Below are 11717 nucleotides of genomic sequence, written 5' to 3'. Positions count from 1 at the left end.
TCTAAAAAAAACTCAATATTTATTGTCATTTCTTTGCTTAAAAAAAGCCTTCCTAGATATCGTATTTTATTATTAAATAAAAGCCTTACTAAAATGTGAGCATAACGACGATACTTCCTTTACTATACATATTATACGTTTACTATAACTTTCGGACCTTTCATATTAGTTTGTGTCCTAACACTTTCCAACATTATGGATGACGTCACGGTATAGGATGCGCTGGAAGAACAGTACGGTGACGTTTAAGATTGTGGTTGGTCTGTTTTGCGGAAATGGGACGGGCTGCCATCGTCCAGTCTTGTCTTAATTGCCTCGCGCCTGGTCCGCTCCGAACACCACGACCAAGCGACGGAAGTGTAGGCAGCAGATCAAAAGTGCACATTTGGAGCGCATGGAGCCCAAACGCCAAAACGGTGAGTTTTCACGTCAAGTTTTCACGCAAAGTTGCGCTTCATGTTGACGTCATCTCGCCGTTACTTTCGTGTTAGCTTTCCAGCCGCCTTCGGTCCCGTCAAGTTGACGTCACGGCTCCCGAACTGAGTGCTACAGGTACGATACGAGCGATTTGAGCGCACCGAGTCAGAAAAGTGTGGCATTTATTGAGTTACAAAAGTTATCGACAACCGAGTCAGCGCGACGCGGGTGAAAGAGGGCAATTTGCGGTCGGGCTGTAAAACGTAACGGTCAGGGAAGTGACGCCATAGCGAAGCAAGCAGGTACGGTGACGTCATGGGAGGCGGTGGAAGTATGCAACTGGAAGCGTCCTACTTCCTCGCCATCATACGCCCCCCCCCCCCCCCCCCCAACACCAAGTTTCAAAACAAATTCCAAAAGTGACATTTTTTGCTTGGTTGTCTGTGCTGTGGAAATGCCCCAAATTTAAATGAGAAGTGACTAAGACAGTGAAGACGATTGTTTCTGCCGGGGTGCCAAGATGTGAACTCTGACCCTCCACATGAACACATGGACCCCCGTCAAGGCCAAAAAGGGACAGTGTCTGGAGACAGATGAAAGAGGAGAACAAGGAACCAACAACACATGCTATCGTCGTTGTTTGGCGTGAGAACATCACAGAGACTCAGAAGAGCTAAAAATTGGAGTCGCATGGTTGCAGTCTTATGACTGCGTGTGTGTGTGTGCGCGTGTGTGTTTTGGGCGGGTTACAATGCCGGCTGTGTGGGCGAAGTGGGCCCCAAGCTGGTTGAACAGCTGATCCTCTTCTGCTTCTTGGCATGAAAAACTCTTGAATCTTGAAAGAACCAACCACAGTTGCACGCAAACGTGCAGAGTCCTGGTCCATCAGGACGATGGCACATTTTTTGTCTGGATTCACCCAAAAGAAAATCATTGGTCTTTGTCCAGCATGTTTTTTTCTGCGTTTGATGGAAAAATATGCACGCAGTAAGACTGTGACAAATCTGAAATTTGTTTCCCTTGCCATTCCAAGATGGCCACCTCACGATGATGGTGAGCACACGAATGGACACGCAGGACGGGACAGGAGTTGTCAACAAGCCAGACAGGAAACTACAGCTGCTCGCCTACGCCGACACGCCCGCCAGCGCGTGCACACGCATGCTCGCGCGCAGCTGCGGGCTGGATGCATGAATGGCCGCTCACACACACTCGATGAATGCAGCTGTGGTGTGTGTCGCAGCCCATTTTGGTGCCTGCCTGGTTTTGTCTCCGAACCACTTTGAGTCTCACAGATCTGTGAAGACAATGAATCAGCAGGACATCTGAAACGCACACTCCATGTTGCTCCGTGTTGTTTTGTTCCCGGTTTTAATGCTCACGTTCAACTTTTCGTCTGCCCCTTTTCTTCTGCACTTTGACCTCTTTTCCTCTGTGGAAGGAAACATCCTGACGCCAGGATGTTGGAGTGTGTGTCGAGGTCTCTGCAAGCACGCGCACAAACAGGATGTCAGCTTTTGACATGAACACAATTACTGCAAAAAGACAAATGACAATAAATAAGATGGTCGCCATCAGATATTTATCAGCCTAAGTTCAGCTGTTGCACACATGTTAAAAAGTGTCTGTTTGTTTGTGCGCAGAGGCGGTGGAGCGGCTGTTCGGCGAGCTGGCCACTCTCCTCGAGCTGTTGGATGGCGAGAACCTCAGCGCCACCACTGCCCACAAGATGGCGTCCGTGCGCAACATCCTGGACACGCTGCAGGCTTCAGGTAGCGATTTTCAGGACATTTTCAGGCACTTCCTGTCCACTTTCAGCTTACGTTTCAAATTAAATGATAGCAAATGAAGACTCGTTGCATTCTCGGCAGGCGGCGGCTCGGAGGTGTACGTCAACAGCTATGGCGACGGCACCAGCTTCGTCGAGTCTTTGTTCGAGCGCTTTGGTTAGTCCTCAAGTTCACAGTTCAGTTGTAAAAAGTTGAAAACATAATCATCTTAAAAAAATACCGACAAGAATAGCTTTTTCCAGCATTTGGAAAAGGTTTATTTTGGCCAGCTAGTCAGTCAAGTGGTGATGATGTCATCCTTTGTGTCACCAGACTGCGATCTGCACACGCTCAGTACCTCTCCCGTCCAACAGAGGGTGGAAGAGGAAGAGGAGACACTTCCAGACAAATCGGTGAGTTGTATTTTATTTGTGGTTTGCATGAGCTCGGTAAGGACTTTTTTTTTGCCGCCCTCAGACACCCACGGATACGCCCCCTCCGCTGCCTACCACGCCCCTCCCGGAGGACTACTACGAGGAGGCCCTTCCGCTAGACCAGGACTCGGCCCCCCAGTACTTCACCACCAACGTGGACGGTGGGCGCATGTCCTATTTATAGACACACTTAGTACATGAAAATTGAACATCTCTTGTTGGTGTTCTCCAGCAGCTTCCAGGAACTCTGAGGAAGACGCCTACTACGAAGACGCAGACGACAACTACCCCACTACCAGGATCAACGGGCCTCCCAAAAACTCCTGTGAGTCCGCTCGACGTCTTACCACCCGCGTGTTTTGACTTTGAGGGTCTGTGACTAGATTGTATTGAAAGACCCCAAATGTTCCATGCGCTCAGATAACGACTCAGACGGAGTGAGCAGCTCCTACGAGTCGTACGAGGAGGACGACGAGTCCAAAGCGCAGAGTCCTCCTCGGAGGCGGAGCCCCGTGGGCGGGAGTTCGGACGCTCCGATCAGGGACTGCCGGATTTGCGCCTTTCTGCCGCGGAAGAAGCGATTCGGGCAGTGGGCCAAACAGCTGGTGGTGGTTCGGGATAACAAACTACAGGTAAGAGCGAGGGAGGGAGGGGCTGAGGCACTCAAAGAGACAGAAAGAGCTTGTGTGTGTGTGTGCAGTGCTACAAGAGTATCAAGGAGAGCAGCCCCCACACGGAGCTTCCCCTCAGCCAGTGCAGCGTCCAATACGTCAACAAGGACGGCCGCAAGAAGAAAAGGCACGAGCTGCGCTTCTCTACGCATGCCGGAGAGGTTCTGGTTCTGGCCGTGCAGAGCAAAGAGCAGGCCCAGCGATGGATGGAGGTACACGCGCCTTTCGGGCCCATTGACCGGCCGTCACAGCTGCTTTGCGACTATCTAACATCATAAGATGATGTCGTTTTGTTTTGTTGAAATGAATATAAACTCGCAGGTGGTGCAAGATGTCAGCAGCCATTGTGGCAACACGGACCCTCTCAACGCATCAACTTCTCCCGTCATTCAGCGGAAGACGGAGATTGACAAGGTGCTTCCGCCTCGTCCTCTCCACACTCACACTACACACACACATTCTACAACGGCAAAGTCATTTTTGGCCAGGCCTTCCAGATACTTGCTGCTTTCCCTCAAATGGCCTTTAAGAGAATTTGGATTGAAGTCATGGAAAATCGTGACAACCAAAACGGAATACTGCCCGGTTTTTATTAAGAAGGAACTTGGTGGCTGATCATCATTCCGAAGGTGACTCAGAAGAGAGCAGACTGACTCCAAAGCATGCGTCGTCATCGGCTGCTGCGTTGACTGTTGATGACGTCATCGTTGCTGTATTTCAAGTGACCGCTATAAAATGTGACAAAATGATTTCTTGTGTCAGATGCTGCAGTCTGACAAACACGCGTCAGACTCGGACAGCGGGCCCACCACAGACTGCCGGTCATTCCCGCATGGACCGCCGCTGGGACCGGGACCAGGACGGGATGCTAGTGACACACTCAGTAGGCTTACGCTCCATCATAGTCGTCTTTTTTCTTCGTACCATGCACTAACGATTCAAGCTGTCATTGTTCAATTGCTTAACATGAATCTTGCTTTTTGTGCTTTTGTTTTGTGCTCTGTGGCATGGGGGGGGGGGGGTGACAGGAAGTGAGACGGCAGCAGATACAGTAGGACGTCCTTCCTGCCTCTTCCTGCCATTGTGTCCCCATCATGTCACAAAATAATAAATAGTCGTTGGGGGGCTGACTAAGAATGAATGATGTCATTCCTTACTTGCATTATTTTACAAAACTCGTCAGAAAAAACAACTTGAATAACGTGACGGTGAACATGTGTGTTTGGCTTGCAGGCAAAGCGAAGCGCGGCAGCGGCGCCTTGTCGGAGTTGACGGGCTCCATGAGCCGCGCGGCGGGCAAGACCATCAATCAAATCATCACCTTCTCCAAACGCAAGCCGCCCATCCCCTCCGGGCGCCACCAAAACCCTGGCTGCGGTGAGGCGCCTTTCTGATTGGTTCGGTTAATCAGCTGACCTCACAATGCCCCGCCCCCTCTCCCCAGGGTATCTCAGCGCGTGCGTGGGCGGAGTCTGGAAGGAGTGCTGGTGCACGGTGCGAGCGGGAACTCTGAAGCTACAGAGGGACCCGGGTGACCAGCGGCCCCCCGTCGCGACGGTCCCCCTGCGGGGGGCAGAGGTGGTGCCCGGGGGGCTCGGCCCCAAGCATCCCTTCTCCTTCCGCATCCTGCAGGGAGGGGCGGAGCTAGTCGCCTTGGAGGTAATCTTCCATCTGCTTGACAAAATAAAATGCTGAGAAGCGATTCATTGGCCAACTACATTACGTGCGTGTCAGGCCAGCTGCTCGGAGAATATGGGCCGCTGGCTGGGCGTCCTGCTGGCCGAGACGGGCAGCAGCGCGCTGCCCGAAGAACTCCACTACGACTACGTGGACGTGGACACGCTGACGGACATCCGCCACGCCGCCCGACACTCCTTCCTGTGAGACACTCAGAGTTCCCCACGCCCACTTCCTCTGGTCCGCCTTCATCTTTTTCTGCCTCCTTTCCTCTCAGCTGGGCCACTTCCTGCCAGCGCGGCGCCGTCACGTACGACGACGTCTACGAAAGCGTGGCGGTAAGGGTGCTATCCGTCTGCTCAACATCCCCATATCAGAAGAGATTCCACCGCATTTGTCAAGAGTTCTGCTTTTTCTCAATTTTTTGAAAAGCTAAAATATGACAGTTGGAGTTTCTTTTTTTAACCACACTCATTTCTTTTTTTCTTTTTTTTTTAAACCACCCCCCTTTTTTCCCCCAGTTTTTTTAAGAACAGTCACACACCACATTTTTGTGACTAGCTCACAAATAGCGCCCCACTGTTCTTCGTTGTTCTCCCGACAAAAGGTGTCTTTGTTCTGGTAAAGAGGACAACATGTTTTCAGCTTTCATAACGACGTCACGCGTCCCCACAGGACGACGACGACTGCGCGGCGACCAGAGGCGGCCCGCCAAGGCGCCGCGCGTCCTTCTCCAGCAGAGACTCGGATAAGACGGAGCAGCAGGCCACCATCAAGAGACACGCCTCCAGTGAGTTAACATCTGCCGCTCATTCGTCATTCGCTTTGACCTTAGCCATTCCCAAAGCCAAATTGTTCATCATGCAATCACTCCAAAGGGATTTCACAAAATGGCCACCACTGGGCCTGTTGACGTGGGTCGGCCTTTTGCCTTCCAGGCGTCAACCAGTATGCTCGCTACGGGAAATTGCGTGCCGAGGACGACGCCAGGAGATACGTGACGGAGAAAGCGGAGCTGGAGAGGCAGAAGGATGCCCTCAGACGCGCCCTGAACGCCCTGCGCGCCGAGAGGAGAAGCTTGAAGGAATTAAAGGACGCTCGCAACACAGGTGAGTTGCACCTGTGCCCGTGTGTATATAGTTTGTGTGTATGAATCTGTTTCTGTATGTTTTAGCGCTCGCAGACCCGGCCGTGGAGCGTCGTTTGGTCCAGTTGGAGACGCTGTGCAAGCAGAAGGAGGAGGAGCGGGTGGAGCTTGAGCTCAAGCTGACCCAAGTCAAAGAAAACCTCAACAAGTCGTTGGCCGGCGGCGCCATCACGGCCCCGCCCACCAGCGCTACGCTCGTCACCAAGGTAGCAAAAAGTTGATCAGCTTTTAAATGCACACAGCGATATTTCTTTTTTTAATGTCACGGAAAATCAGGCATAATGAGCCACTTTTTGGTTTTTCAATTGAAAAGCAAAAGAAGGAACGCCATGTGTGCAGGTGTGCCATGACAAGGCGAGCAAAGTGTCCAGCAACAGCAGCGTGATTCCCGTCAACTCGGCTTCGGAGCTGCGAAAGCGCCCGCCCTCGCTCTACGCCTCCTCCAAGGGAAACGTCATGCAGAAGGCCAAGGTGAGTGAGTGCCTGGCAGCCTTCCGCTTTCATGCCTTCATTCACCTCAAATCATGATTGAGTTTTTATTTTGCTGGTTTGCAGGAGTGGGAGTCCAAGACGTGCACGTAATGACTCCCGCCTTGAGGACATGAGCAAGACCCAAAGGGACACGTGGACAGTGTGACCTTGACCACGCCACCTTGGCGTGTGGACGGGACGCGATGATGACGGGAGGTAAGGATGGGCCCCGCCCCTCCTCTCACCAGCATATCATTCAGAAAGTGCCTTAATGACCACTCAGCGGCGCCCCCTGGCGTCTGATTGGATGACTTGAACTCATAAATGATGATGACGATGGTTTGGTGTATTCTACTGCTGCACTTTATGGCATTGAACTAAAAAGACTTGGTCAACGTCTACTTTGTTGTCTTTCTTTGAATGGCAGCACCACCTGGTGTTCACCCCGTGTACTGCGCTGTTCATAATGAGAGTGACAAATCAGAGCGAGCAGTGACTTGTTTACAAAGTTTATTCAGTGCATGTCAAGTTCAGTCCACAGCGGGAAGGAAAGGGTTCGGCGCTCCCCCGTCGGCCGCCACCGCTTTCTCGTTGGTCCCCGTCGCGAGTGTTCTGGTTTGTCCCTTGTGGCTCACTGGCGCCCTCCGGCGAGCGTAAACATAATGAGCAACCTCGGCATGCTGATACGAGGCCGGACGTCAGCGAGCGAGCGCTCATGCGGCAAGACAAGCACCGGGCTACAAACGGGAGCAAACTAAGGAAGCAAAAAAGACGACGCCATTTGCGGAGAAGTTGCGACGTGGCACTCCAGTGCTGGAGATTTCTTTGAAATGGAAGAAATGTGCAATCGGAGCTGGGGGCGGAGTTGGTTGCTCACGGCTGCCATGCTAACACAGCAAAGTAGTGAGTGATTAGGAAAAGCGCAAATGTCCTGAGTGAGCGGAACAAGTTGAAGTTGGAATGCTTTGACTTGGATCTGTCCCGAATGAGTAATTTGACGTTATTTGACTCGGTTGCAAAATGTACCAGTAGGGCAATTTTTCATTCAGTTTGTCATGGAAAGCTTGGGAAAATGGCATGTCCAAACGAGTGTGCAAGATGCCTTGTTGTGGTTTGCCAAGAATTGTCTCGTGAAGAGCAAGGCGGGCTTGTAAACGTCGCAGCTTGCGGGCACGCGCCACGCCTCGCTAACAGCTACAAAGATGGCCGCCACCGGCTCCGTGTAAACATGGCCGTCTGTTCCCTAGCAACAGCCCGCCTTCCTCTTTGGATGCGTCTTCAGTCTGTCAGACGATTGTCTTTGCAGGCCCGTGTGCCGCTGGGGCGTGATGAGCATGAGGAGAAGATAGGCCCCTCCCCTCCAAAACGGACGGCGGCTCGAAAGTTGCTTTCGAGAATCAAATCTGCCTTAGGTGCGCGTTGACTGGGAATGAGCAAATGATTGCCAACGCAGAAGATCTTTTTTGGGGAGCTCTCAAGGTCCACTGTAGAAAAATCACGCCGTAGTGATGACTGTTGAATTCGCCGTCTGCATCTGATAGAAAAGGAGTGAATGATTTCCAACGCAGACCGTGTGTGTGTGTTTGTGTGTGTGTGTGCGTGTGGGGTGGGCTTGAGCAGGCGAGGGTGGGGCTAGGACAGATCGTTGTTGCTAGGCGACTTCCCTCCATTGAGTAGAGCCGAAGCGGAGCGACTTTTAGTCGGTGTGCCGCTGCCTGAGCGCGACAGCTCGGTCAGGTCGTGAAGGGACGGCTCTCTGTACATGGCCACTGCTCACACACAAAAAAAAATCAGTCAACACTTTATCTTTAGGAAGCTCCTGCAACAATCCTAAAAAAAGAAAGTTACCTTTGAGCGGTTTGGGAATGAAGTGGGCGGCGGCCTTGTTCTTCTTGACGTGGTTGCCTTTCATGATGGCGCCCTCCTTGTCGAGTCCCAAGTACCAGGCTCGGCCCGACGCCTGCTGGCGGTACATCATGGACGAGTAGGTCACGTAGTAGTTCTCGAACACTGACTCCTTGAACTTGCACTCGGGCGTGAAGTGTTCCTGTGTTTGTGGTTGGGCAAAAGAGTGCATGTAAGAACGTATATTTGTGTGTGACTCCGAATATGTTTGTGTGTGTGTGGACATACGGAAGTGTAGAGGAAGCCCTCGCTGTTCATGGCCAGGTACTGTTTGGTTTGGACGCCTTGGATGGCGACCACACGAAGTCCCACGGGGATCAGATTGAACACGGCTGTTCACGTACGCACAAATATGGCAACTTGTGAGTGTGCAAGCATTTATCTTTTTTTTTTTTTTTTAAATGGCTTTCTATGAGGCAGAGTATTTATGGGATATTCAGCATGAGGTCCCTTCTTTGACCACTGTTAGTACTGGATGGGATTTTTGCTCAACTTTGGTGTGCTGTTGCAGATGCTGCGAGTAAAGCAAAACTTCTATTCTGCTCATTCACGCTTACACGATAATATGAATTACAGGCAGAATATTTGACTGGCTCGGTGGCATGTGCGTACGCTGACCGTAGGCGGCGTCTTCTTCTTTGGTTCCATCGATGGTGCCATCGGGCTGAAGCTGCAGCTGGAAGCCCTGCCGACTTGACAGCCGCGTCACGATGCCTTTCAGCTGCGGCTCTGCTCCGTAAAAAAAAAAAAAAGCCTGTTAGGACTCTATCAACAAATGACAAACTGGACGCCAAAAGGGCATATGTGGACAAACAACGGAGGGAACCCTCAGCTGCAGGCTGAACGGAAAACCGCACAGCAGACGAGGCCAATCAAAGTTGAGATGAAGATGCTAATTGGTTAATGGGCTGCCACGACTATCGTGCTTTTCTCCTTTCTGGCACTGCTTCCTAATTCACCTCCTGATGATACACCATCAGTGTCCTGCTCAAGGACACTTCGACACAGTCACAATAACTGGGGTTCGAACCCCCAACCTCTGATCACTCCCACTGGATGCAGCGATGATGATGATGACGATGCGGAGGATGAAGCTCACCTGGCGGCCTCCTCCTCTTCCTCTTCTTGCGGGCGCCAAACAAGTTGACACGCGCGAACACGTTCAATTTGCTGCCAGCGCTGTCGTTGGCCTCGCCTGCGCGGCACGAACTAGCCTTCTCACGTTCCCGCGCTTGCCGCTTCTGGCGCATCAGCGAGCTGGCGATGGCCGCCGCGCGCGACATGGGAGCCCAGGGGAGGGGGGGGGCGAGGTGAGACGTTCACGGCCCGGAGGCGTCAGCGGCCGCTGCGCGCCCACACGTCCTCACGTCCATCGGCGCGCTTCAAGAATCTGGTAAAGACCCCCGACGACCCCCGCCCGCCTCGCCCCCTCCTGCCGGCTCCTGCACCGGCTCCTCAGACTGCCGCGGCCCCCCCGCGTAGCCTGGTTGCCGCGGCGACGCCCCTCAGTCCGGACGACCTCCGTCCACATCCGAGCATCTGCTCTTGCATCTGAAGGTGTGTGTGTCACAGAGTGCGTGCGTGGCTCTTTGTGGGTGAGAATGTGTGTGTGTGAGAAGCAGTTAGTTTTGTAAGTGTGTGTGTGTGTGTTTTTGTGTGAGTGTTGTGTGACTTTTTTTAGTATGTTTTAGTGTGCACGTGTATGTGTGAATGTATGTGTTGTGTGTGTGAGCAACAGCATTTGTGTGCACGTGTGTGCAAGCATGTATGCGTGGCTATGTGTGTTTGTGATGAAGCTGTTGCGCAGCTGCAGTGAGCCCTCCTTGCAAGTACGCCCCCCCCCCCCACACACAGCTGCCCCCTCCAGTCCTTCTATTTGTCAATGAAACGAAGCAGCATTCACAAAAAAAGGCGGGGGGGGGGGCGTGAGCACGGAGGATGAAGGAAGATGGAGGAAGCTGCAGGAGTATGGGGGGGGGGGCTTGTGAAGGGGCGGGGATGTGCTGCTGTTTTGGTGCAGAGGTGCTGCAAGGAGATCTCTGCAACACGCACTCTCTCTCTCTCACACTGAAAAGACAAGTCAGACACATTAGCATGCACTCACAGGGCCTGTCTAAAAGAAACTAAAAAAAGACACCCCACCCTCATAAGCGCATTGTCACTTGCACACACACATACACAAAAGGAAAAAACTGACGAACTTCAAGACGCACGTTTCCGCTTCATCCATCGCTTTGCAACGTGACTTGTACCTCGCGGTGTCCACCAGAGGGAGCTGCACCGAGTCGCAAGCCAAAAGCCACTTCTCGGCTGGCTCAGAGCGGCAAGTTTGCAACGCAAGAAAAAGAGCAAGCAGCGGCTTCCCACTCCAAAAGTGGAAAACAAAGGAAAAACAACTCGCTATTTTCAAACTTCTCTCAAAACATTTATTAAAATACTTTGTTCTATAACATCCATTATCTTAATGCTACCAGATGATGTAAAATTCCTTAGAAATGCTAACAGGAATTATCATAGATGGTACAGTCACTGTAAATATCCAGGAGAGCTCAGTGCTGCCTGCTGTTTTTCTGGCCCAAAGTGGTACTACACCGAAGCTGTGCAACTGTAAAATTCGACTTGCCCAGACCCTCTCAAATCCCTCCAAAAGCCATGGCTTCACTTGGCTCTGAGATCCACTGATAACATCCACCCAAGCCATCAAGAATTTTCCTCTGGTTTCCTCTACCACAACTTAGACTCGACTTAACAAAAAAAAAAAACTATCCCGCGTCGAGCTTTGCCCTGTTCATTCCGCCCCGTCCAGCCTACCTGAGGTGGATCTGCGAAGAGGGAAGGTCATGCTGCGCCAGCGGAGCTCCGGAGCCTCTGCGCTCCTGGCATTTGTGGCATTCGGCAACTTCCCGTCGGCCAGTCGCGGAAGTTGCGAGCGCTCGATTCTCTCCTGGGCTCCGGATCCATTAGGCCCGCCCGCCCCAGTCGGCCGATCGTTATAGGACATTAGAGGCCATTAGGACTTCATCAATCTTTCATCTCCACCTCGCCGGTTTGGAGGCGGGACGCTTCCCAAATCTCGCCACCTGGACACCCGGAATCCCGTTTGCGGCCTTTTTTCGCCCGGCGTGCGTTTCGTGCCCAACTATCTGCAACGGCGCCCCCAACAGGCCACTGCGACACCCTATGTCCGCCCCTGGGAGCAAAACATTCAGTTGAGTTTGAAAGATAT

General features: G+C 52.3%; 2 protein-coding genes across 5 annotated transcripts; one reads left to right on the top strand and one right to left on the bottom strand.

Moving 5' to 3' along the window:
- Window positions 1-270: 270 nt before the first annotated feature.
- LOC119133547 (actin filament-associated protein 1-like 1) lies at window positions 271-6987 on the top strand. Of its 3 annotated transcripts, none has more exons than XM_037269511.1 (19): window positions 271-416; window positions 2061-2189; window positions 2289-2363; window positions 2520-2599; window positions 2664-2781; window positions 2856-2945; window positions 3041-3252; window positions 3321-3503; window positions 3613-3705; window positions 4054-4174; window positions 4525-4668; window positions 4736-4950; window positions 5026-5171; window positions 5246-5306; window positions 5644-5758; window positions 5907-6077; window positions 6143-6321; window positions 6455-6586; window positions 6671-6987. In XM_037269511.1, exons 1-19 carry the CDS (start codon window positions 395-397, stop codon window positions 6695-6697), a joined length of 2313 nt encoding a protein of 770 aa, XP_037125406.1. In that variant the 5' UTR covers window positions 271-394; the 3' UTR covers window positions 6698-6987. The 3 variants fall into 3 exon arrangements, with proteins under 3 accessions (XP_037125406.1, XP_037125405.1, XP_037125404.1); XM_037269510.1 differs by having other exon boundaries at window positions 2853-2945; window positions 5647-5758; XM_037269509.1 differs by having other exon boundaries at window positions 2853-2945.
- Window positions 6988-7079: 92 nt separating this feature from the next.
- On the bottom strand, window positions 7080-11594 carry LOC119133556 (fibroblast growth factor 13-like). 2 transcript variants are annotated; one of them, XM_037269528.1, is made up of 5 exons: window positions 11303-11594; window positions 9110-9220; window positions 8720-8823; window positions 8435-8633; window positions 7080-8355 (listed from the first exon to the last, which is right to left on the bottom strand). In XM_037269528.1, the coding sequence occupies exons 1-5, from the start codon at window positions 11490-11492 to the stop codon at window positions 8219-8221; spliced, it is 741 nt and encodes a 246-aa protein (XP_037125423.1). In that variant the 5' UTR covers window positions 11493-11594; the 3' UTR covers window positions 7080-8218. The 2 variants fall into 2 exon arrangements, with proteins under 2 accessions (XP_037125423.1, XP_037125424.1); XM_037269529.1 differs by lacking the exon at window positions 11303-11594 and adding an exon at window positions 9591-10098 and having other exon boundaries at window positions 8219-8355.
- Between the last annotated feature and the right edge of the window lie 123 nt (window positions 11595-11717).

Source organism: Syngnathus acus, chromosome 14 (genome assembly GCF_901709675.1).
Source record: "Syngnathus acus chromosome 14, fSynAcu1.2, whole genome shotgun sequence".
NCBI lineage: Eukaryota > Metazoa > Chordata > Actinopteri > Syngnathiformes > Syngnathidae > Syngnathus > Syngnathus acus.
This window is presented reverse-complemented; position numbering and strand designations above follow the sequence as displayed.

What these genes read in the sequence shown, in the direction of transcription:
- LOC119133556 (XM_037269528.1), bottom strand. Translation starts at nt 11,492, where the DNA reads ATGTCCTATAACGATCGGCCGACTGGGGCGGGCGGGCCTAATGGATCC. An exon ending in TCTTCGCAGATCCACCTCAG is followed by an intron (nt 9,221 to 11,302) that starts GTAGGCTGGACG and finishes TTTACGGAGCAG; the next exon opens with AGCCGCAGCTGAAAGGCATC. An exon ending in AGGGCTTCCTCTACACTTCC is followed by an intron (nt 8,634 to 8,719) that starts GTATGTCCACAC and finishes CCACAAACACAG; the next exon opens with GAACACTTCACGCCCGAGTG.
- LOC119133547 (XM_037269509.1), top strand. Translation starts at nt 395, where the DNA reads ATGGAGCCCAAACGCCAAAACG. An exon ending in CGGGCCTCCCAAAAACTCCT is followed by an intron (nt 2,946 to 3,040) that starts GTGAGTCCGCTC and finishes CCATGCGCTCAG; the next exon opens with ATAACGACTCAGACGGAGTG. An exon ending in CATCAAGAGACACGCCTCCA is followed by an intron (nt 5,759 to 5,906) that starts GTGAGTTAACAT and finishes TTTGCCTTCCAG; the next exon opens with GCGTCAACCAGTATGCTCGC.